The 25,926-nt window shown below is 44.4% G+C and overlaps 1 protein-coding gene across 2 annotated transcripts in view; it reads right to left on the reverse strand.

Annotated features, from left to right (window-relative positions):
• Window positions 1-1,559: 1,559 nt before the first annotated feature.
• atf6b (activating transcription factor 6 beta) overlaps window positions 1,560-25,926 on the reverse strand; it is a 32,457-nt gene continuing 8,090 nt past the window's right edge. Inside the window, exons 3-17 of one of the 2 annotated variants that reach the window (XM_037542535.1) lie at window positions 24,569-24,650; window positions 21,710-21,769; window positions 21,383-21,465; window positions 19,939-20,077; window positions 15,990-16,169; window positions 15,130-15,296; window positions 14,764-14,943; window positions 13,695-13,777; window positions 11,841-12,056; window positions 10,787-10,894; window positions 9,989-10,088; window positions 7,552-7,619; window positions 7,364-7,463; window positions 6,034-6,118; window positions 1,560-4,358 (exon numbers count right to left, since the gene is read on the reverse strand). In XM_037542535.1, the coding sequence (XP_037398432.1) occupies window positions 4,099-4,358; window positions 6,034-6,118; window positions 7,364-7,463; window positions 7,552-7,619; window positions 9,989-10,088; window positions 10,787-10,894; window positions 11,841-12,056; window positions 13,695-13,777; window positions 14,764-14,943; window positions 15,130-15,296; window positions 15,990-16,169; window positions 19,939-20,077; window positions 21,383-21,465; window positions 21,710-21,769; window positions 24,569-24,650 (1,911 nt within the window). In that variant the 3' untranslated portion in view covers window positions 1,560-4,098. Of the gene's footprint in view, window positions 4,359-6,033; window positions 6,119-7,363; window positions 7,464-7,551; window positions 7,623-9,988; window positions 10,089-10,786; window positions 10,895-11,840; window positions 12,057-13,694; window positions 13,778-14,763; window positions 14,944-15,129; window positions 15,297-15,989; window positions 16,170-19,938; window positions 20,078-21,382; window positions 21,466-21,709; window positions 21,770-24,568; window positions 24,651-25,926 lie in introns of both variants that reach the window. The other variant, XM_037542534.1, reaches the window with a different exon arrangement.

Here is a 25,926-nt window from a genome sequence, read left to right on the forward strand (position 1 = left end):
ATGAGTGAATATTTGCAAAAAACAATAAAGTTTATCTGTTTGAACATTAAATATCTCGTCTTTGTAGTGTATTCAATTGAATATGGGTTGAAAAGGATTTGCAAATCATCGTTTTCTGTTTTTATTTATGTTTTACACAACGTCCCAACTTCACTGGAATTGGGGTTGTACAGGAACTTTGAAATAATTGTGGAATTCCCCTTTAAGTGTGTGTGCAGTTTATAATAGAAGACCTGGTGAATCTTCCCAACAATAAACACATTTTTCTCTTACTTCCATGATGAGTTCTATCATGTAACTGTCCTCCTAACTATGAGGTCTTCGAGTCGGGGTCTTAAGTCCAGTCCTCGCTCCTGGGTTTAGTAACCACTGCTGAGTATGAAGCTACGTGGCCACTCAGTTACATCAACAGCTGCCCATGATTAGAAAATCCAAGCGCTGAAACTGGACTCAAGGCCCAGATTTGGAGACCTGTATTTTGTCACTCTCAAATGGCCAGTGGAGGCGGCTCTGACTCCGATACAGTGGGCTCCAGCGCCCTCTAGCGGCTCCAGCAGGAAGATGCACACTCCTACATTTGATCATTTCCTGCTCCAGCACACCTGAATCAACTGCTACTATCAAACCCCATGTGAGGTGAAGACTCAGGCAGAGAATCACTAAAATCAATGACACAGAAGAGCCCAGGACTAGGACTAGGACTAGCTACACTGCAAAAAATGGTATGTTAAGTAAAATAATCTTAAACATAGTAAATAAATCTAATATTTCTTCTGTTTATATATATATATATATATATATATATATATATATATATATATATATATATATATATATATATATAGGAAAAGCCATCATATTTCACATTTTCAAATATTTATATAGGTTGTAGTTTATTTAAATACTTTATGAATACCAGTGATTTGTTAAGTATTTTTAAACAACTTGTTGAAATGGAAAGTCAGAGGGTTTGGTGTGAAGTGGTTCAGACGCCTTTACAGTGGTGGTGATAGGAACCAGGGGTCACCATGACAACAACACAGATAGACATTTTATTTACCATCCAGAACCACCAGAGAAACTACACGAGTCTTCTGAGCTCATATGGAATGTTGATGATGGAAAATAGTGGAAAATCTGGAATAATGAGTTTTCTTTGGGGACTATTTTGCCTCACAGCGCCCTGCACGTCTCCCTCCACCATGACCGAATATTAAAAAGTGCAGTCCAGACCCAAAGCTTGTTTGTAAACGAGCAGCATCCAGTGAATTCATAACCATTTCTGTAAGGAGCCTTTAGAGGCATTCAACTCTTCAGATGTCTGGTTCCCATCAACACCACTGAATAGGGCATCGAAACGATGTGAATGATTTTGAAAATGTCGTTTCTATTAATCTATTTCCGTTTAATCTGTTACTGTCTATTGTATAAGTGCCTATAGAGAGCTAAGCTCTTTGATTCTGATTCAGGATCAGCGTTTTCTCTGCTGATAAGCCTCTTCGCGATACCCAATCACATCATGTTCACCTTAAAAAGGCCAGTTCACTCCACACAGCAGGCTCATTCCCCCAGATCATTCCTTTATTTAGCAAACTCTCACCTCTCCTCTACAAACGAATGAAAAAACAGTGGTTCAGATTCTCTCACAGCCGTACGGGGACAGGGGGGGGACGGGAAATAACGGGAAATTCACATAAATAAAAAAACTTTTTAAAAAAGGCAACAAGAACTTCAACCTATTTACAGCAAGAATCCCTCAACCATCCATAAAGAACCTGCATGCTTTCAGCATCAATTCATGGTACAAATGTTTGCGTATGTGTCAAACAACAACAACAACAACAACAACAACGCCAAAAGGAATGATGAGTTCTGAAAGAGACTGTTTACAAACAGCAGACCTGGACTTACAGTGGACAGCACTGACCCTCAGAAACCCACCAGAGGCTCCTCTGGTGCAGCACAAAGCTCCAGAAAACATACAAAGGTCCTTTTCCGGGACTCGTCTTCGACTGAAGTACCGACGCCAATGCTGACCCACTACTTGAGATTGGGTCGGTTTACCGAGGGGCGGCTACATAAGCCTGTAACGAGTGACATAAAGCTTTCTAAAGGCTTTTCCCACCGAGCGTCAGTGACCATAAAGACCTCCTTCGCTAATTCATCACAAAGTGTTACAGCACCTGGAATAAGCCATTATAAGTGTTTATAAATGTTCGTTAGTGGTAATGAAATGCTTATACAGGTGTCATGTGGCCTTATAAACACTGCCCTTGCTTGGAGTTTTATGGTTAATCTGGGGCTCCAACGCTGCAGGACAGCAACGCTGAACGGACACGGACGAGGCCTCGGGTATATAAAAATCTCAAATATAAAAAACGGTCCAATTTCTACTTTATAATGGCCGCAATACGGCTATAAACGTCGCCTTGTACAGACATATTTATGTTTATCCAATATATTAACTAGAATAGTAAACAAAAAACATCTAATTCCAATGTAGTCCTGTGGGATTGTGCTACTGTGCAGGGAAAGGAGTCGCAGTACCGCTTACTTGGGATGGACAAACGAGAAAACGACTCATTCTGGTCACATTTCAAACTGAAAATGATATTATTGATAAAATTATTACAAAAACTGAGTCAAAAAAAGCTTTTTGACAAATCACCATTATTTACAAGCGAATCACATCGTAGTCTGCGCTCAGTGCAGCCGTGTTCCAAACCAGCGCACGCACACACACACACACACACACACACACACACACACACGGTGGGGTCCAACAGCCTGAGACCACACTGAAAGCCTCGGTGGCTTTTCATTAGGGAATAAAGAGAAAGTTAACAAAGTCTGAACCAAGATTCTGCTCTACTTCGACATCACTACTTCAACCCCCCCACTCAGGCAAGGACCCTCCACTATACCAAGAGTCCTTGGGCAAGACTCCTAACGCTACCTCGGCCTAGCTGTGTAAAAAATCGTGACCAAATTGTAAGTCGCTCTGGATTAGAGCGTCCACCGTAAACGTAAATTAGATCTAAATTAGAAAGGAATGCAAAACAGGAGCCATTTCACTAGTGGTCTCAGCCTTTCGGACCCCACTATATATGTACACACACTCCCACGAAGAAGAAGATTGATGGCTCTGGCTGGTCAGAGTACAGATTAGAAAATATTTAGTCTCACATCGAACAGGAACTAGCTCAGCAGTGTTTTCAGCGGTTTGAAGCCGTCGATGCTGAGTGGAAGAGTTTTTTACTGTCTGGACATTTATACACGTCAATATTTGGAAAAATGGGAAAAGCTCTTCCACACTAAATTACCGCATCTGTTTGAATAAGGATTAGTCGTTAAGACCAACAAAAGCTTCATATTTGGACTTTTGAATTTTTTTTTAACATGGGATAGGTGTGTGTGTGTATATGTGTGTGTGTGTGTATATGTGTGTGTGTGTGTGTGTGTGTGTGTGTGCGCGCGCGCGCAGGCGTATGTTATATATAAAAACGTATTTTAAATGCAGGAACGATTTAAGTCTTCACACAGTAACTCTAATATATACACCTATCATAAGCATGATTTCTCATTAAATACCCGCAGGAGGATTCTGTGGACATAAAAACAAAAACTAAACATTTTAAAAAGAAACAAACAAAAACATAAAAACGCCAGTTTGATGACTCGCATCAAAGCTGCACCGCCAAGCAGGAACCCAAAACAAAAACAAACAAACAAACAAACAAAAACTATCCATACAAATATACAGAAAGCCCGCCTGTGCGCTCGTCTCCTACAGACGACTACAGCACCGCTCTTTACCAGCAGTGGATTCATTTTAATTTCATTTTTTCAGAAATGGGTTTTCTCATAAATTACCTGGACGCGTGCTGGTTGGACACTTTCATGACACACAAAGAAAACTAAGCGTTTGGCTGATGTTTTTCTGGGTGTGTTTCCCAACATCGCACCGATAACGTTTCTGCAGATTGAGATTTTCTGCATTCTTAGAACCAATTCATCGTCCACTCTCCAAGCTCCGCCCACCGTCTGTCTCCTCCTCCCCTTTTCTCAGTCTTTGTTCCTTCCTCTGCCTTTTTTCTCTCAGACTGATCCTGACTGGCTGATCTGATACTCTGCGCCCCTTCTGTGTATCGGTTGCCGTGACGCCGCCGCCCCATTGCCGTGGTGCTGCCGGGTGTGGTTGCTGTGGTGGTGGTGGTGAGGAGGCGGGGTCGGGGGAGGGTCCCTGAGAGAGGGCGGGACTGCTGAGGATTTAATGGGGATGATCCTGGTGTCCATCACTTCACAGTCGACCTGCATCATCAGCTCATAACCACCCTGAGAGGAGTTATACACTGACTCTATAGACAGAGAGAGCGAGAGAGGAGTACAGCAGTCACGTTATAAAACTAAACCAAACAGTATAAAGAAGTGCACTGGAAATAATAAAATAATAAAATAATAAAATGTACAGTTTGGGCAGGTGGTGTGATTTACTTTTTTCTGAGGTGTGTTTATGTGGACCAGATAAACAAAAATAAAAATCACAAGTGCTGGACCATGAAAACTACAAAGTGCTGAAATGCAAATAAAATCAGAAAGCAAACTTTTATAAACCTGTTTTGACGTATATTTAAACAAAAACAGTACAAACGACAAGGTATGGAACTTAAGTGTTCTCATTCTGAAACTGATACCTGCAACATGTTCCAGAAAAGCTGGCACAGGGGACAGAAACGCCGTGAAACATCACTGCATCCACAAACGCGAGTTAAGCCTATACGATGCACAGTGGGAGTCAAACCAACAACGTGCAGAAACGCTGCCTACTTCTCGGGGCTCAAGCTCAACTAACGTGGACAGCTGTTCAATGGAAAATGTGTCATTTTAATAAGTTCATTATTTTATCTTCTCTTCCTCGTTTTATTTGAACTTGATTTTATTAACCTTTACATCTTATGTATGTTTTAATTTGTTTTATTATTTTTTATTTTTTCCCTTTTTATTATTGCTTCACTTTTTTGCTTACCTGATCCAAGTCTTCATTTATTAAAATTACTTTTATCATCTGATATGTTCTTAAACAGCAGTCCCTTACTTTGTACTAACTCGGCAACATTGTAAATGAGGCGCACCCTTGATGTTCTCCGAGACTAAATGATGGTTGAATGATTGATTGAAAATCAAGGATTTCTCATGCTAAAGGGGCAGGGGGGTATGGGGGGAGGGAACACAGAGGGAACACAGAGGGAACACAGAGGGAACACAGAGGGAACACAGAGGGAACACAGAGGGAACACAGAGGGAACACTCTGTGCTGAACACAGAGCAACATATGCTGCCTTTTCAAGGACTTTTATTGGCTCATGAGCGAAGCTTGAGGTGTGCACTGCTGCCCCTTCTGATCAAACTTTATATTGTTAAAATTATAATGGGAATCTTAGGTTAGACAGTAGAATGATTGATCATGCAGTGTGATTATTTTCCTAAAATAACACTGAAATGTATTACTGGAGTGTACGAGGTGCCTCTGCACAAGCTGCATCGTATTGTTCTCCCTGTTTGAAAGCACAGTGTAACATTTTTAAATGGAGCACAGAATAGTTGCAGTGTTTGTTTATAAATATGCATGTAAAAGAAGTACATCCACTTTTGTGCCGCACCGTTATCAGTAGAACTTATTTTCTATTTTTGTTCGTATTATCGGTATTATAGATACCAGTTATTTCGATAATATTAAACTCTACTTCAACAGCAAAATGGACAGAAAAGGTATTAATAAGGCTATTAATCACAGAAATGAAACAAAAAGTACTCAGCTATTTACAGTGTACAATAAACAGTCAGTAACGTGACCGACTGGAACAGCAGGCTTTGGGTGGATGGACTACCAAAACAATCAAAACCACAGAGCTACACTGCAGAGTCCAGAGCACTGCCTTCCCTTCCTACTACATACACACCTGGACACAAGAGCCAATACAGAACGTCAATATTATTATGCTTAAAAATGCTTTTTCGTTTTGATTATCTCACCATTGACGGTCATCGCTGGCATGACGAGAGACATCTTGGGTCGTGTGGTTTTATTGTGGCTTATAGCAGGAAGAAGCAGGTGATCCTGAAAGATCGGAGAGAGGAAATTAAACCGTTCATCAGACGTAATTTCCACGGTCCCTGTTAAGCCCTTTTCTATCAGTATTAGTATCAGGGGATGTTCTGTAATGTAACTGGTCCGGATTTGACTGGCTGATTTGTATAGGATACGGACTCTGTGGAATTTCCCAAAGTTACCCCATATGGTCGGGATCGCAACATTCACATCAGCGATACGATTAAAACTAGAGATAAGAGGAGCAGCGACAGAACGGCGGCATCATGGTTTCTGCACACAGTACTACACTGTATATTCACAATGCAATGTCATTACTGCCACCTACATCACTCTTACTGCCAGTCATCTGTGCTGTTGGTGGCCCTTCTTTTTCTATTGTTACTAGTGCACTTGTCAATTATAGTGTGTCAATTATCCTTCTTATATGTGCAGTACTTCTTTCCCCTGTTACCCCCTGTGCATGTCTATTTATACTTATACTTACAGATATACTACTTGCATCTAAAAATGAAAGAGTTGAGTCTTGGACTAGATTCAAGAAAATATAGTGCTTGAAAATATCAGCAAACATGTTGTAGATGACAGTAGTCCTGAAACGAAGCAAGTCAGGCTCTGTTTTAGCCTCGTCTTCTGTTCACCATAAAAAGACAGGAGGTGCTGAAGTCCATTAGCCGGCTCAAAAGGTCAAATAGAGCAAGACTACTGTTACAGAAGGACACCCAGGTTCTGCAAATTATAGAAGGTAATTCACTCTGCAATTATTATACACTTCAGATTCAAACTGGATTAAAAATCACTGATCTTACCAGTTATCACTCAAATTACAGCACCTCCCCACATAAACCTAATCCAGCCCCAGTGGGGCTTTAGAAAAATCCCCACTGCTCCACTCAGTTGTTCATAATTTTGGACATCTCTGAACGTGTTGGTGTGATACTGAAATTCAGGAGTAGCTGGAAACCGAAACAGAGAACCCACCACCAGATGTGCCATTTCTTTATTTATTTTTGGTGTATAATGTGATGCTTGAACGCATCAACAAACACTGGTTTGTTAAACTCTGAAATTACCACCGAAATCATCCGCACGGTGCTATATAGTGGTTTTATAGGCCTAATGACTTTAAAATGGAAATCATTTTTGCTGACCCAGAATCCAAGAAAGTCGTTTTCTGTTTGACCCTAACATTCCCACTTCCGCAGTGAAATGCTGTGCTGTCAGCGTTTCTGCGGCTGGTGCAGTGTCTCTTACCCGTCTGAAGGACACGACGTAAAACGTGTCCTCTCTCCGGTCAATCGCGTCCAGGAAATCGCTGTAGCTCACCTCCGGACCGGGCAGCAGCTGCAGCTGACTGATCACCAGAAAGAAAAAAAGATCAGAGCATGTACTCGTTCAATCTGCATTGAAGCAGTGCATGCTGGGAAATGTAATGTTCCTACCTCTCAATGGAGCGATGAGCCTCGATGGGGAGATACCTGGAGAAGTTAGTCTTTCTGTGCTGGGCTTTCTGCTACAGGAGAGAAACATCAGAATGAGAAACAACATTACTTGTTTGTCCACAATATGGAGCTTTTTAAACAGACCAAAACCAAATCAGGTACACCAGAAAATGTTATCTTAGTCCTACGTCGCCTACACAGTAGCCACCTTTACATGCAGCCTGATAATCCGTTAATAATCCGACTACAAGATCACCCAGAATAGAGTACGTCCATCGGAATGGTCTAATCCGATTGTGGCCATTTGGGATACAGTTTCTATCTGACTGAACGAGGTGGGTAAACCTCTAAATAATCTGTTAAATAGGAGAATAATATCCGTGTGAACGCCTGAATCCGATTACATTCCCTATCGGAAAGTTAAAGTCCGTTCTACATGTGCGCTGCGTCACAGAGAGAGTTTATACCGTTCAGCACGGCGGAGCAGAAACTGGTCTGCAGAGGGGAGGAAGTTCATGCTCTGATCTTTAAAAGACGGCGGTGGGACAGACGTCCAGCTTATGTGTCTCAGAAACCGACGTCGTCCTATTGCCGCTTCCTTTATAAGTACATGTGAAGGATGTTTTTCTGAGTCTGACGTCAGTTTAAAGCAGTTAAATACACAAGCACTGCTCACTGCTGCTCATCTCACTCTGACTGGACTCATGTGATGCTCGCTGTCATGGTAACGTTCACTCTAAGCGCTGCTCCACGGATGCGCGTCATTTTGAATCGGATTACTGAGTGAGCACGTAAACGATGATTTTCGTCAGACTGTTGAATAGAGTGAGAATAAACACCTCAGTCTGAAACTGTAATCTGACTGTATTCAATCGGATTGCCAAAAATCTTTGCATGTAAACAGCCAGTGTCACGCACCACTAGAAACAATCTAGTACGCTGCATCATTTAGAACTACTAGTAACTGATATTTAGGGTGAATGTGGAACGGCTCCTCACTGTACAGTGCAGTGCCATACACAGAACATATAAACAATCACGTAATACCTTTTACACTTTACTGTACAGGGAGCCGGCAAACACCTCAAATTCAACTATAAATCAGGGCACCTACTTTCACTGACCCATGAATATCACTGAAGATTCATGGGGCAGGGTAGCCATTTCCTGATTCAAGGCCGAGTCTTTGCAGTAGCAGAGTCCGAGTCAAGGCCGAGCCTTTGTAGTAGCAGAGTCTGAGTCAAGACCAAGACTTGTCAGTAGCTAGTAGAAGAGACCCAGTCAAGACCAAGCCTTTGTAGTAGAAGTGTGCTAGTCAAGACTGAGTCTTTGGTGCAGCCGAGTCTGAATTGAGACCGAGCCTTTGTATAAGATGTGTGCTAGACAAGACCGAGTCTTTGGTGTAACCGATTCCGAGTCAAGAACGAGTCTTTGTAGCAGCGGAGTCTGGGTCTAGGCCGAGCCTTAGCGGTGTCTAGTAGAAGAGTCGGAGTCAAGGCCAAAGCTTTGGTAGTAGCTGAGTCCTGAGACCAAAACTGAACCTTTGTAGCAGCCAAACCTAAATGCAGACCAAAACCTGGACACATCCCGTCTGAATCAAGACTAAGACTTTCTGTTAGCCAGTTCCAAATCAAGATCTGACATTCGTTGGCAGTTCATTTAATATTCATTATAGAAGACAGACATCATAATAATAAATTAGTGGGCAGTCGTGGGCTGGAGGTTAGGGAACTGGCCCTGTGACCGGAAGGTTGCCGGTTCGATCCCCAGCGTTGACAGTCCATGACTGATGTGTCCTTGAGTAAGACACCTAACCCTCAACTGCTCCCCGGGTGCCGTGGATAGGGCTGCCCACCGCTCCGGGCAAGTGTGCTCATCCACTAGCGTGCATGTAGTGTTTCACTTCACGGATGGGTTAAACGCAGAGGTGGAATTAAAAAAGCATCACTCAAATTAAATTATATGGAGCAGTCTCAACTGTGTATTCTAATAAAAGAAAAGTCTGGATAGGAGCTCTTCCTGGACTTTCTCGACGTGTATATCGTAAGGCTAAAAGGTATGAGAGTCCTCCTCATGTTAGGCTCTTAGAAATAAGCCTGGATGCCGAATGAAGAACAGCAGCCTGTTTTTAAAATCTGAGCGTAGCTCCTAGAGCACAGAAAGGACTTTTATTCTGTTTCAATATGAGGAAATAGGTCAAGGTCAGAACAGTTCATAAGACCTTCTTACCTTAACACAGAGATGGGTCTGAGCAGACCTACAGCTAACGTAGCTAGGAAGTGAACCGAAGTTTGCCAGTTCAGGGCCCGAGGGCCGCTGAAGGAAATTCAACAGCAGTGTGACTGCAGAGAAAAAACGCTGAGCCGAGTTTCACACTGTTGCTAATGTTTCAGTCTGCGGTTGCGTTTCTGACTGTGGCAGAGCTTTGGTTTCTCACCTGAGCTATTTTTGCCTTCTGCGCGATTTTCGCTTTCCCACCAGACTTCTTCCTGTCGATCTGATGCCGATGAACCCAGCCACGCAGCTCATCAGCCAGCCTGAGAGAGAGAGAGAGAGAGAGAGAGAGAGAGAGAGAGAGAGAGAGAGAGAGAGAGACAGACAGAGAGAGAGACAGAGAGACAGAGAGAGAGAGAATTGTTCACAATTTCTGTAAATAACTCTAGGAAAGTCATTCAGAGCAGTTAGATATAATATTCTCCACCCTAGAGAAACTTGTCGACTCAGATTTCTTTACGGTGGAGGTGACGGGAACCATTTCATGTTTCTAAAAACTACGGAAGCTTTTTACATGAGATGGGCTTGAATTTGGTGCCTTGTGCATCGTTTACAATAGTTTCGATACGATTTTGGCCTAAAACGTACTTTTAACATCCATCCGTGACGTGCGATACACACAGGGCGTTGTTGGCCCAAGAGTTCCCAAAGAAGAGGAACAATGCACAGACACTTAAGTACATTTACCCTGGACAAACACTCATTTAAGGTATGCAGTTTGCCCTTAAAACCACTGCTGCGCATTTCAGGGGACATTTACACCGTTTGCAACTTGTAGAATGAAAACTAGCTGCACAGCACGTTTATCTGACAGGACAGTCGAGCCACAAGCTAAAGAGTTCAGTATGAAGGACGGAGGACAAAGTCATGATTGTCTCGGGCCGAGTTGAAATTGCAGTTCCGTCACACTATGAATGAACCACAAACAGTCCAGGGATGTGACCCCAGTCGCCATGCCAACCTGAGAGACTCGGAGCGGTTGAACTGTCTGCAGTCTGAGGAGGAGAAGAGCCGGTCGATGTCCTGCAGGACCAGATCCTTCACATCACTGAACACACTGCTCACATTCCTACAGTCAGATAGAGAGAGAGAGAGAGAGAGAGAGAGAGAGAGAGAGAGAGAGAGAGAGAGAGAGGGAGGGAGGGAGGGAGGGAGGGAGAGAGAGAGAGGGAGAGAGAGGGAGAGAGAGGGAGAGAGAGAGAGAGAGAGAGAGAGAGAGAGAGAGAGAGAGAGAGAGAGAGAGAGAGAGAGGGAGGGAGGGAGAGAGGGAGAGAGAGAGAGAGAGAGAGAGAGAGAGAGAGAGAGAGAGAGAGAGAGAGAGAGGGAGAGGGAGAGGGAGAGGGAGAGAGAAGGAGAGAGAGAGAGAGAGAGAAGGAGAGAGAGAGAGAGAGAGAGAGAGAGAGAGAGAGAGAGAGAGAGAGAGAGAGAGGGAGAGGGAGAGGGAGAGGGAGAGAGGGAGAGAGGGAGAGAGGGAGAGAGGGAGGGAGGGGGAGAGAGAGAGAGAGAGAGAGAGAGAGAGAGAGAGAGAGAGAGAGAGAGAGAAGGAGAGAGAGAGAGAGAGAGGGAGAGAGGGAGAGGGAGAGAGAGAGAGAGAGAGAGAGAGAGAGAGAGAGAGAGAGAGAGAGAGAGAGAGAGAGAGGGAGAGAGAGGTGGTTATGGCACGTTATATTGTGTTTGGTGAACGTGTAAAGGGAAAAGTGTAAAGCGGATACTACTTTCTTATATTTTAATGAAGTGTACTTCAGTGTGGGAGTTGGCAACTATTCTACTATTCTGAAAATAATATATCATGATGCCAAAAAATGAGTAAAAATAAAAACAACAACAACAACAACAACAACAACAACACTGGAATAGTAATCGTTATTATTACATAATATATATCAGAGAAAAAAATTTCTATTATTCCCCAATATGCTAAATTCAGCAAATAAACAGTAATTATGTATTAAAATACGCAGAGGTGTGTCTCTGTAGAGCCTCCTCAACCGATGCCGAGTGATGAGCGAACCCACCTGAAGTGAAACGAGTCCGCGCTGTCTCTCTCCATTTCTCCTCTCCTCCACCTTTCCTCCCCGCCGTCCTCCTCGCTCTCTATCCTCTCCTCCACCACTCCGTCGCCCGCCGCCGCCTTGCCCAGCTCCTGATCCTTCTCGTACACCATCAGGTGTCTCCCTGTGTGATGCTCCGCCCCCTCCTCCAGCACGGACACCAGCTTCTTGTCTGTGATGCTGAGGGGTGGGAGCGAGTGAGCGGACGGTCAGATAATCGTGTAAGAGTTACTGCAGCTGAAACTAAAGCAGCTCCTAGAGCAACACATCTGGAAACCAGCTGTAAAGTGACAGTCCAGGGAAAAATCGAATAAAACGTCGCCCAAAATCCACTCAAATAGACGTTGCTCAGCAGACGTGCAGCACAGCAGACAACACTACACACACTGAGTCACAGGGAGAGCTTCATTTCACTCTCCCCATGTAGATTTAAAGACTTAAAGGGCCAATACGCTACACTTTTCTTGCTTTTTATTTTTATCTGCTGAGGTCTACATGTAGTGGTTGGTGTAGTGTAGCGGTTAACACCTCTGCCTGTAGACTGGGGTTCAGTGCCCCGCCTGGGTAACCACCCTACACTATACCAATAAGAGTCCTTGGGCAAGACTCCAAACACCACCTTCGCCTACTACACTGCAGACTGGGGTTCAGTGCCCTGCCTGGGTAACCACCCTACACTATACCAATAAGAGTCCTTGGGCAAGACTCCTAACACCACCTTGGCCTACCTGTGTAAAAAAAATGATCAAATTGTAAGTCGTTCTGGATAAGAGCGTCAGCCAAATGCCGTAAATGTTAAATCTGTGCGGTTTTATGCACCACTGCCTTTAAGACTGATATACTGTACAAACTTCGTTCTGATCAGCTGCCCTGTAAGTTAGAATGTGCCATAACTTTTGCACCGGTGACATTTTTTCAATGGAATAAATTCCGCAAATAAATGCTGAAAAATGCTGACCATGTTCCACCTAGAGCCCCTGTGTCAAACCGTGGACCAACCCTCTTCGGCCACCAAGATTATTTTAATTTCCTATTAATATTACCCCTTTTCACTGTAAGCTGCACAACAATTCCCAGCATGCACTTCAACATAATGTGCGCTCTGTCCCCCTTCTTAGGGTCAGCGGTTAGACAAAAATAATAGATGCCCAGTGTATCTGTATTTAATGTAGACGACTGTTTTATACAAAACTGTCTTTATTTACGTTTTTTGAATAGGTCAAGTGTTTAAAGGTTTTTGTATACTTTTCATTGTCCAGTTGGGGTCACAGCAAAATGTAAAAATGAAACAAACACAGCTGGCCCACAGACCCTTTTAGTGGTCGAGTTGGACATCCCTTCCCTAAAGGACGTGCAAACTTTCACGTGGAAAAATCAGCAAAACATCTGATTTGAGACGTTTTGAACAAAGTGTATGTATTACTGTGTGGACAGAAGAACGTCACTGACCTCCGTTTCAACTTTCTTCCTAGTGGTTTGTGGCCCTGATGAAATCAGTGAAACCTGGCCACCCCGTTATAAATGCTCCGATTACGTTCCTGCCCCGATGCCCAGTGTTTTCAGACAGGGCAGGGGTTTCCAGTCTCAGTCCTGGAGACCCCATGCTGCGCGCAGGTTCATGCCTTCTCTCATCCAGCACACCTGATGGAGCTCATTAGCTAATTAACGAGGGGCGCGTTGGCGGGGTCGGGGGCGCAGAGTACAGAGTCACCAGGACTGAGACTGGGGGCCCCTGGCTTGCAGTGTTATTTCTATTCCGAGCAGCTCAGTGTTCTGTATGTCTGTAGAGACCAGTGGGTGGCAGTGCAGTGCGGGTACCTGACTGGAGCGAAGCTGAAGGTGATGAAGAGCAGGACCACCATCACACACACCGCTCTCTTGTTGTTACCGGACTCACCGGCCTGGAACAGAGCCAGGGAGAACATGTATACACAGGATTATATGAGTGTCTGACAGTAAGTTAACACAACAGTTAACAGACCAATTTCAGCGCGGTGTCTTTTTATTGAACATACCGAAAATAAAGAAAATAAAATAGAAAATGTGCTCTAACTTTTATTTTATTGTTTCCTCCAATATGTTAAGTTCAGGAACTACACAGAACTTTTGCATTACAATGGCTGCACCACTGTTTTACCCACCAATGGCTGGGTTTCTGTTTCAGTTCTGGGTTCGGGGTCATTTGTGGACGACATGTTCATAACTGAACTTAGCTTTACCTTTTCATTAAACCCCAGTGCAGAGGTGCTCAGCGCTTGTAAACTGGGGGTCCCATTGGCTGCAAATATCAAAAATTATTACTCAATTATTCTAAACGTATGTGACGACCATTAACAGGGTCAGATTTGTGTTTTCTGGCAGTAACTGGACCGTCAGATTCTGAGCGAAATATGGAATGATGTCCTGCAAATCAACGGCGGCTGTATTTTCAACACGGAGTTTTGCACAGTGGACTCAGCGTTCTTCTCGAGGTGTAAAACATCAAATTTCATAGGGTTTTATTATTATTGCGCTCATTTTTGCTTTTTTTTTTAAATATTGTTGGTGTGAACAAATACTTTTATTTTTAAATGGAGGGAAAGACATTTTTTTAAATATCCGGATGTCCGTGTACGAAGCCCACGATCAGATTAGTTAAAGCTTCTTGTGGGTGGCAGAAGCTGTTTTGGTTGGTGGACCATAAACTCCAACAGGTTGGGAACTCTTGATGTAGAATGTAACCTCACATGTTCAAAATTTGGTTTGCATAAAATCTGCATAACATAAATCAACAAACGAGAAATTTCTTCTGTCACTCGGGGTTTGTTACCACAGTAACTTGGTCACCCATCACTGGCACAGGCCTAACCACACACTACTCTCCTCCCTCTTTCTCTCTCTCTCTCACCTCTTTCCCAGCCAGTCTCAGCCGGAGCTGCTGGTTCTCCCTGCGCAGCCGCTCGTTCTCCTGCTGGGCCTCGCGGAGCTGAGCCTCCAGGTTCTGCAGATATTCTTTCTTCTTCTTCCGGCTCTGACAGGCTGACTCTCTGTTCTTTATCATCCGCTGCTGCCGCTTCAGCACCTTCATCTGCGGAGGAGGAGGAGCGAGAACATTCGGCAAACGGGCATCTCCACTTCCTCCGTTTTGGTAGTTAAACACGTGTTAAATGAACAAAGATCAAAGATCTTTCATCAACGATTCAAAGCCTGCAACCATTTGGAGGCAATAATCTGTTTCCTGCCCACAGAGTTTTACTTTCCCCACAGCACTCACGTCAATGTCGCTGCAGTTGCTGCCAGGCAGAGAGGACGCTGGGATGATGGGCTTGGTGGTGGTGGGTGGGGCCGTGGGGCTGCTGCAATGGGGCATGCTGGGGGATACAGGTTCCATCTTAACGATGGCAGGAGCAGAACCCAAACACACCGACTGAGACAGGACCACTGGAGGAAACGCAGAGATTATCAGAAATCAGTCAATAAAGAATCAAATAACCTACACTTTCTATTAAAGTGGCGGTGAATAGAAGTACAAGGTAGGTGTTTCTAATAAAGTGGCCAGTGAGTGGAAGACAAAGCAGGTGTTTCTGATAAAGTGGCCAGTGAAAAGAAGTACATGGTAGGTGTTTCTAATAAAGTGGCCAATGAGTGGAAGCACAAGGTGGGTGTTTCTAATAAAGCCGTGTTTTCATGCTTCCTTCAGTCCAGTCTAATTTTCTGAAGTAATCAAACCCATTCAGTGCTGCGGTCTGGACTCTGGGCTGGTCAGTCCATTGCTCAGAAAACACCAGCAGCTTCTTGATTGATCTGAAAATGTTCTTCTTTTTTGTCTATTCCCTTCTAAGACTAAACTCTGGAGAAACTGAAGAATGGAAGCGATGATCAACGTAAACAGTGGACACGCCATTAATAAACTGATGTCATATTGAGATGTTGAGGCTTTGGTGTCACTGTTAAAAACGTTTTCAGCTTTTTCCCTCTAAAGCTAAAATGAACTTGTACTTAATGGATATTAAATAAGTGAAGGAGGTCATTAACCTTTACATGCAAATGAGCTCTGTTCTGAGTGGCCACACCACATTCTAAAACACTCCTTATAACTTCAGTGTGATTGTGCGGAACCAAACAGCTGCTCACCGGGGGTTCTGCTCTGGTCGATGGTGGGGACGGACACCGGAAGGCTCTGCAGGATCAGAGTTTTAGCTGGACTGGACGACTGAGGAACTGGAACAGCAGCCACACAGACCGGCCTGGGCTGCAGCAGAGGCTTACTGCTCAGAATAGAGCTCGCCTTCAGAGTGGCAGCAGAGGAGATCACTACAGCAGAGAGAGAGAGAGAGAGAGAGAGAGAGAGAGAGAGAGAGAGAACAGAGAGAACAGAGAGAGAGAGAGAACAGAGAGAGAGAACAGAGAGAACAGAGAGAGAGAGAGAACAGAGAGAGAGAACAGAGAGAGAGAGAACAGAGAGAGAGAACAGAGAGAGCGAGAACAGAGAGAGAGAACAGAGAGAGCGAGAACAGAGAGAGAGAGAACAGAGAGAGAGAGAGAACAGAGAGAGAGAGAGAACAGAGAGAACAGAGAGAGAGAGAGAACAGAGAGAGAGAGAGAACAGAGAGAGAGAGAGAACAGAGAGAACAGAGAGAGAGAGAGAACAGAGAGAACAGAGAGAGAGAGAGAACAGAGAGAGAGAACAGAGAGAGAGAGAGAACAGAGAGAGAGAACAGAGAGAGAGAACAGAGAGAGCGAGAACAGAGAGAGAGAGAGAACAGAGAGAGAGAGAACAGAGAGAGAGAGAACAGAGAGAACAGAGAGAGAGAAGAGAGAGAAGAGAGAGAACAGAGAGAGAGAACAGAGAGAAGAGAGAGAACAGAGAGAGAGAGAGAACAGAGAGAACAGAGAGAGAGAGAGAGAGAGAGGGAGAGAGAGAAGAGAGAGAACAGAGAGAGAGAACAGAGAGAAGAGAGAGAACAGAGAGAGAGAGAGAACAGAGAGAACAGAGAGAGAGAGAGAGAGAGAGAGAGAGGGAGAGAGAGAGGTGGTTATGGCACGTTATATTGTGTTTGGTGAACGTGTAAAGGGAAAAGTGTAAAGCGGAGGTGCTCCAACTTTTTTCCGTACGACTGTGCGCTGATGAGGAATTTTGACTGTTGTACAGGACAAACCGGTATAACGCGCCGCACTAACCGCTGCACGTCCCCAACGCATGCTGTGTGTTCCTGCAGCGTCTGAAGCTCGAGAATCACCAACACGACCGAAAACCGAACACACACACGTTTCCTCATTTACTGAACCGGTTCACTCACATCTGACCCAGCTGTACCGGATAAACACACCTGTACCTGCGCTCTGCGTGGGCGTGTGTGAGGAGGAACAGTTCCCATAATGCCGCATTAAAAACTACCAGACTGACCCGGTCATTTTTCGTTAGATGTTCTATAAAACGGACAGGTCCGGTCCTGAGCTCTGATTGGCTGAGCTGCGTTCAAAGCCTCGGTAAAATCCACAATACACCCGCACCTCTGACCGCCTCACAGTGCCTGAGCTCCACCACTGCACCACGGCGCGGAAAACCCTTCAGCCGTTAACGGAGCGATCTCCGACTCTAATGCTGCTCACGCGGACCGCTGAGCGCACTGACGAAGCAAGAACCGGTGTTCTGTTTAAAATGAGGCGCTGGTGACTTATGTTCTTATCTAGAACCAGGCTGGTCAGCCAGCTAACAGGCCAAGTATGATTCACTGTAAAACTGCAGTACAAAAGTCTAAAAATGTCACTAGAACATCTCACAGCTTCAGACGTTCGCGTCTCAGTCAGAAGTCGCGGCGTCCCAAACGGCTCCGTACTCCCTAAACAGTGTGCTAGCTAAGAAGGTTTAGAAATTCTACCCTCTACAGCCAAACAGTGCCTCGTGTATGGAGTGTGGACGCGTCTGAATCCCAAATTTCTCAGCTGTATTTTGCTCTGTTGGGCTGCAGGGTCCAGTATTTAAACTCCTGCGTAGTGCACTGTGTAGGGAGCAGGGAGCCGTTTGGGATCCAGTCCCAGCGTGAGAAGAGGAGCAGCTGGATTGGTGCTGAATAAGACTTGCGGCGGCGATTCAGTGACTGGAAAGTACTTTGAGAGTTTTCCATCATACCACGATACACAACGATGGGCGACTGAACCTTCTCCTGAACCTTGAGGCTGGGCATTACTAGGATTTTATCACAGGGAAGGGAGTTTTCTAAGAATACCCTTCCCATTTATCGCTAACGGCTTTAATACATCACAGACCAAAATCCTTCTGCTTCGCGTGACTTCTTAATGACCTTAATTAGGTTTATTTTATTAAAACTAATGACTTAACACCCCATTTCCATTTTATCTCTGCAGATGTTTCAGCAGTGACCGTGTTGGTGATGATTTTAGCTCATTTCAAGCAGAGCTCAAAAACACTAGCCAGTACGTGCCCAGCGTGCACAGCTTCGAACAGCTGGTTTTATGTGTGAACATCATATTTTCACTAAAACACAATTTCTAATAAACTGAAAAAACCTGTTTTGATAGTGACGAGTTTTACTATTCCACACTCAACAGTCAACAACTGAACATCAAATCAAATAAAGTAGAATTCAGTAACATTTCAACAACATTTGTTGTGAAACGACGCAGCATCTAGGTCTGTATATCTATGGTCCCTCCCCGGGGTGTGCGCCACTCAGAGCCTCAGTGCTCAGCGTAATGCACAGACCTGATTGGCTGAGCAGCGTCACGTGATATTTACAACGCACAGGATTGGTCTGCGAGTCTCCCGGTTGCTATAGCTACCATACAGGTTAGAAATACTACACTGATTAAAACAGGACCACCCCGCTGACATTAAATAACACTCATTAGTTTATCAGATCATTAGCTTATTAAAGGACTCTGACCGCAGTCAGCCTATTAGTGGCACTGCATTAAAAACCGGCATCATTCTGTAACGGATATTCCCACATGGGCTCAGGAACACTTCAGAAAACCATGGACTGACGCAAAGTGGAAAAGTGTCCTGTGGTCTGACGCGTCCACATTTCAGATTGTTTTTGGAAGTCATGGATGTCGTGTCCTCCAGGCCAAAGAGGAAAAGGATTGTCTGGATTGTTACCAGCGCAAAGTTCAAAAGCCAGCATCTCTGATGGTGTGGGGGGCTGTTAGTGCCCATGGCAGGGGTAACCTGCACATCTGTGAAGGCCCCATTAAGGCTGAAAGGTACATACAGGTTTTGGAGCAACATCTGCTGCCATCCAAGCAACGTCTTTTTAAGGGACGTCCAGCTTATTTCAGCAAGACAACGCCATTCTTATTGAGTGCTTACTGAGTGTTGTTAAAAGGAAAGGTGATGTAACACAGCGGTAAACACGCCCCTGTCCCAACTTCTTTGGAACATGTTGCAGGCATCAAATTCAAAATGAGTGAATATTTGCAAAAGAACAATAAAGTTTATCCGTTTGAACATTAAATATCTTGTCTTTGTAGTGTATTCAGTTGAATATTGGTTGAAAAGGATTTGCAAATCACTGTATTCTGTTTTTATTTATGTTTTACACAACGTCCCAACTTCACTGGAATTGGGGTTGTATGTAATGTCTGAATGTCTGGGACTGCAGTCTGAACAGACGTTGTGCAGTGAAAGTAGGGCTCCATAATCAATAAAGACGAAGGATGTGCACAGGCTTGAGGGCAAGCAGAGAAAACATTCAAATCTCTGTGTTTGTCAGGGTGTTATTCTATACTTTGGTACTTTGAAACGCGAGTGCTAAACATGAGCTCAAGGCCAAGGACACATCACTAGGTTCTTCTGAAATGATTACTTTTCTTCCCACTTGCTGGCCAATACAGAGGAACTCACCACCAAGACGCCAGAACTCACACCTGTATTTATTAACCTCTACATCGGGTCATTTCTTTATCACAGTGGTGGAGATTTACGACGACTATACAACCCATCTGTGGAACGCACTGGAGAACTGGGCTACATAATAAACCTAACACAGCAAATAATATATTACACCTTTAAAAACGGACAATATCAACAAAATGCTCAGAAATGGGGGGGTGTGTGTACCTGTGGGGGCAGGAAGTGGCGTCTGAGGGTGAGGCGAGGCTGTGGTTGCCACGGTAACCTCCATAGTGGCCACAGGGGGGGACAGAACATCTCCATACATATAAGGAGGAGTAGGGGGATTCTCCCCTTTAACTAATACCTAGAGAGAGAGAGAGAGAGAGAGAGAGAGAGAGAGAGAGAGAGAGAGAGAGAGAGGTTTAGTCAGCTGTACGCTCAGTAGTGAGAGGATCAGTAAATAGAGACCGCCTGAATCTGATAGAGTGAATAAGTGTGAACTGTGAACAGGAACTGATGGGGGAGGGGCAGCGGGGGTCTGTACTGAGCAGTGCCAAACACATGTCTGATCTGTGGGTGTGTATCTGAACTGGGACACAGTGAACTACACAAGAGTGAAATTTACGGTTTAAAAACGTTTAGGTTTCCAATGTTCACTATACTGCCAAAAGTATTCGGTCGTCTGGCTTCACACGCATATGAACTTGAGTGACATCCCATTCTTAATATGATGTCGGCCCAAACTGGCTCATCCACGCCTTTATGGACCTGCTTTGTGCACTGGTGTGCAGTCATGTTGGATCAGTAGGGGCCGTCCCCAAACTGTTCCCACAAAGTTGGAAGCATGAAATTGTCCAAAATCTCTTGGAGCTGAAGCTTTAAGAGTTCCTTTCACTGGAACTAAGGGTCCGAGCCCAACTCCTGAAAAACAACCCCACACCATGATCCCCCCTCCACCAAACTTTACACTCAGCACAATGCAGTCAGACAAGTCCCGTCTCCTGGCAACCGCCAAACCCAGACTTGTTCATCAGATGTCCAGACGGAGAAGCGTGATTGGTCACTCCAGAGAACACGTCTCCACTGCTCTAGAGTCCAGTGACGGCACTTTACTCCACTGCATTCCACACTTTGCATTGCGCTTGGTGATGTAAGGTTTGGATGCAGCTGCTCAGCCATGGAAACCCATTCCATGAAGCTCTCTACGCTGTTTGTGAGCTGTTCTGAAGGCCACATGAAGTTTGGAGGTCTGTAGTGATTGACTCTGCAGAAAGTTGGTGACCTCTGCGCTCTATGCCCCTCAGCATCCTCTGACCCCGCTCTGTCATTTTACGTGGCCGACCACTTCGTGGCTGAGTTGCTGTCGTTCCCAATCTCTTCCACTTTGTTATAATCCCACTGACAGTGGACTGTGGAATATTTAGTAGTGAGGAAATTTCACGACTGGACTTGCTGCACAGGTGGCGTCCGATCACGGTACCACGCTGGAACTCACTGAGCTCCTGAGAGCGACCCATTCTTTCACTAATGTCTGTAGAAGCAGTCTGCAGGCCTAGGGGCTCGGCTTTATACACCTGTGGCCATGGAAGTGACTGGAAGTTGTAAATATAAAGCAGGCTGTGTGTGTGTGTGTGTGTGTGTGTGTGTGTGTGTGTGTGTGTGTGTGTACCTGAGGCTCAGGTAAGGACGGTATAGAGCAGTCTGACACCGGTGAGGAAGACGGAGATGGAGGTTCAGCCTTCACCTGGAACACTGAACACACACATCAATAAACTCAGTCAGCATGTTAAACACAACACACACACACAGGGTTGGGGATGCTAGAGCCTATTCCAGCAGTCATACAGTCTATCTACCTGTTTATCTATGTCTGTCTGTCTGTCTGTCTGTCGGTCTTTCTTTCTTTCTTTCTTTCTATCTATCTAAACACGTATGTGTTTATGTACATGTGTGCTCACGCACTCAGACTCAAGGGAATGAATAAACAGCCACTCACACATGTCCACAGGGAGCGGCTGAGTTATCGTCATCTCATCTTTTATTACCGGCAGGTCACCTGCACACAGAGGAAGCACAGAGTCCGTTAGTTTATTACACCGTTAATCAATATAATAAATCAATCCTGAACCAGGATAGGAGGTTAATCAGTACTGCATTATGGCTCTCAGACAGCCTGACCCAATTCTCCATCACAAGCTTTATTCACTTAGAGCCGTAGCTCGGTGAGCAATCTAATTCCACGGAGTTCCCCCTCGAACCCCGAACACGGCCCATCAGCCAACACACGCTGCACTTCTAAAGTCTAAAACGAACTAAAGCAACTCCCAACGGCAGGTCCTGCCCATTTAGGGGATTAAGAACGTGAATATTCAGAACCATATTTTTATTCTCAAATATTCTATTGAACATCAACCGTTCACATTTAAGAGAAACTCAAACACACATTGCACTATTATTACTTATTATTTATTACTACACCATGAAAAAACATCTTAAGCCACGCCCCCTATCAGCATATGCAAGAACAGTCTGGATCCATATGAAACATCAGGACCTCATTAAATCATCCTGAATCGGCAGAATTTCAGTCCAAACCACAATCTCTTCAGGAGCGCGCTGTGCAGAGCTGGCTGATGTGGGATACTCATGACAAGCTAAGCTAATATTTGGCTTACTCAATAAATGTTTGCTTTCCCTTCAAACCTGCACGAGTTTATAAAAGTGGTAAATGTGTCATTCAATCAAATGACCAAGTTGACTGAACATCAGCGAATATTTGTTGCAGCCCCACTAACCAGAACATTGGTCAGTACAGTTTAATTGAAACTACAGAGCATAAAATTATCATTTAAAACATAAATATAAAGTTACACTGACTGATATTATATTAAATAAACTGTTATCTCCCCAACCCCTTAAACTGCAGGGGTCATATTCAGGTAGTCTACAGTCTTGCCTGTGGCTCCATCCATCAATCCCTCCCCATCATCACTGTCAGAACAAAACCTCCCAAATTTTCAGAGAAAGGAAAACCATTTTTGACATATAATGGAAGATTTTATCCAAGTAATTTTGAACCATTTCTATTGGTCTGTTTTTTTCTTTATTTAATTTTAACATGCAACCAATGTAAAGGGTAACAGGGGTGTCCAAATTATGCAAAAAAAAGTCAATTACGTGATAGACAAAAACCAAAAAAGTTGGGACGCTGTGCAGACAGCAAATGAAAACAGAATGCAATGACATGCAAATCATGTACATCATATATTTAAAAAGAAAATACAACAAATACAACACATCAAATGATGAAACTAAAATTTTATTGGTTTTGAAAAACATATGCCCATTTTGAATTTGATGCCAACAACACTTTCCAAAAAAGTTGGGACGGGGGCCTGTTTACCGCTGTGTTTCATCACCTCTTCTTTAACAGCACTCTGTAAGTGTTTTGGAACGGAGGAGATACAGAATTTCAGCTGCACATCAGTTCAGGGTGTCATATGTCATGTTTTTCATTTCATAATGTGCCAAATGTTTTCAGTGGTGACCGGTCTGGACTGCAGGCAGGTCAGTTTAGCACCTGGACTCTTAATACGGAGCAATGCTGCTGGAATACATACAGAATGTGGTTTGACGTCGTCTTGCTGAAATAATCAAGGCCTTCCCTGAAAAAGACGTCGTCTAGATGGCAGCAGATGTTGATAAAACATGTTTGTCATTCAGTTTTTATGGTGCCTTCAAAGATGAGCACGTCACCCATGCCATGTGCACTAATGCCCCCCTAAACCATCATGAATACTGGCTTTAGAACTGTGCACTGATAAGCTGAGTGGTCTTCAGCCCGGAGGACACAGTGTCCATGATTTCCAAAAAAGACTATGTTAAAATGTTGATTCATCAGACCACAGGACACTTTTCCACTTCCCCTCAGTCCATTTTAAATTAGCTCGGGCCCAGAGAAGGTGGCAGCGTTTCTGGATCCTGTTTATTTATGTTTTTTCTTTGTGTTTGAGTTTTAACAGCATTTGTGGATGCAGTGATGAACTGTTTTCACAGACAGTGGTTTTCAGAAGCAAATACTGATTTTTGGCCTTGCATACAGAAATTTCCCCAGTCTTTTAATGATATTATGCATCACTGATGATGAAAAGTAAAAGATCTTTGCTATATTATGTTGAGAAACGTTCTTCTTGAATTGTTGCTCTATTTGATGGTGCAGTCTTTCAGAGTGGTGAACCCCACATCATCCTTACTTCTGAAAGACTCCACCTCTCCGAGATGCTCTTTACACCCAATCATGCCGCTGACCCGTTGCCAGATAACCACCAGGTGTTTTCTTAAGCATGACACAAGTTTAACAGCCTTTTGTCGCCCCTGTCAGAACTTTGTTCATCTACAGCATTTAATATATTATCTTTGTACTGTTTATAATTAGATGTATTGGTTATTTGCACTTCATTGCATTTTGTTTTTATTTACATTTTGCACAGTGTACCACCTTTTTTTGGAAATGAGGTTGTAGAACGAAAAAAAGGCCAATAACCGAACAACAAGCCTGTTTAAGACATGCAGACACACTGGAGAACTTCCAGAACTCCAGCCTCTGGATGCAGTTCATGATGCTCTTGTTAATGAGCGGATGAGCTGAACCAGGGGTGTTTAATAAGACAGTGTGCTGAAGTCTGCAGACACATGTGGTTTAAGGGGTTTAAAGCCGTACGAACTGTTCATATGGGTGGTCCTAGCTGTCATGAGTTCAGTCTGTTCGGTCACCCTGTTTAAAAGAGCCCACTGAGGATCCAGGCTGTTTAATATTAACACACGTTCTGCTCTCGGGAGGAACTCTGGAGGTTACCTGAGAGCAGGTTGTCTTCCAGGTGTTTCCATGGCGACGTGGGGTTGTCAGGATCTAGGGTCAGCACGAGGTCATTGTCAAGCTGTTTGGAGAGCGTGAGAAAGAATAAGCAAGAGAGTGAGAGAGACAGAAAGAGAGGGGGGGGGGGGGGCAAGAGAGCCAGAATGGAGAGAGAAAGAAGAAAGAAAGAAGAGAGTGAGAGAGGAAAAAATAACAACAAGTGAATAGATATAGAAAAAGAAAGCAATAGAGGGAAAAACAGAACAGAGAAAGAAAAAACAAAAAAGAAACAGCATAAAGAAAGAGAAAGAGTTAAGAGAGAGGAGAGAGGAAAGAGTAAAAAAAAGGAGAGAAGAGAGAAACAGTAAAGAAGAGAGAGAGAGAGACAGAGAGAGAGCGAGAGAGCGAGAGACAGAGAGAGAGAGAGAGAGAGACAGAGAGAGAGAGAGAGACAGAGAGAGAGAGAGAGACAGAGAGAGAGAGAGAGAGAGACAGAGAGAGAGAGAGAGAGAGAGACAGAGAGAGAGAGAGAGAGAGAGAGACAGAGAGAGAGAGAGACAGAGAGAGACAAAGAGAGAGAGAGACAGACAGAGAGACAGAGAGAGAGACAGAGAGAGAGAGAGAGAGAGAGAGAGAGAGAGAGAGAGAGACAGAGAGAGAGAGAGAGAGGGGTCATTATTCAGATTATTCAGTGAACAGGTCAATAAGACTGTTATTTCTGCTCGTATCAGACCGAGTTTCCTTCCTGAGCCGCGCCTCACAAACAAACTCGTTATCAGACCTTATTTAGACTGGCCAGCAGAGTCTGAGTGACTCGCGCCTGACGACTTCGCCCTACAGGCCGCAGCTCTAACGCTCACAGTCTGAGAGTCTGACCAGTGCAGAACATCTGGTCCAATTAGTTTACAGTGACAGGGACAATTCACACTAACACACGTCCTGCAAAGAGCCAGCGCAAGCCCTAAAACTGCTCTAGAGCCGGCGCAAGCCCTAAAACTGCTCTAGAGCCGGCGCATGCCCTAAAACTGCTCTAGAGCCGGCGCATGCCCTAAAACTGCTCTAGAGCCGGCGCAAGCCCTAAAACTGCTCTAGAGCCGGCGCATGCCCTAAAACTGCTCTAGAGCCGGCGCATGCCCTAAAACTGCTCTAGAGCCGGCGCATGCCCTAAAACTGCTCTAGAGCCGGCGCATGCCCTAAAACTGCTCTAGAGCCGGCGCAAGCCCTAAAACTGCTCTAGAGCCGGCGCAAGCCCTAAAACTGCTCTAGAGCCGGCGCAAGCCCTAAAACTGCTCTAGAGCCGGCGCAAGCCCTAAAACTGCTCTAGAGCCGGCGCATGCCCTAAAACTGCTCTAGAGCCG

This window comes from Pygocentrus nattereri, chromosome 11 (assembly GCF_015220715.1).
Source record: "Pygocentrus nattereri isolate fPygNat1 chromosome 11, fPygNat1.pri, whole genome shotgun sequence".
Taxonomy (NCBI): domain Eukaryota; kingdom Metazoa; phylum Chordata; class Actinopteri; order Characiformes; family Serrasalmidae; genus Pygocentrus; species Pygocentrus nattereri.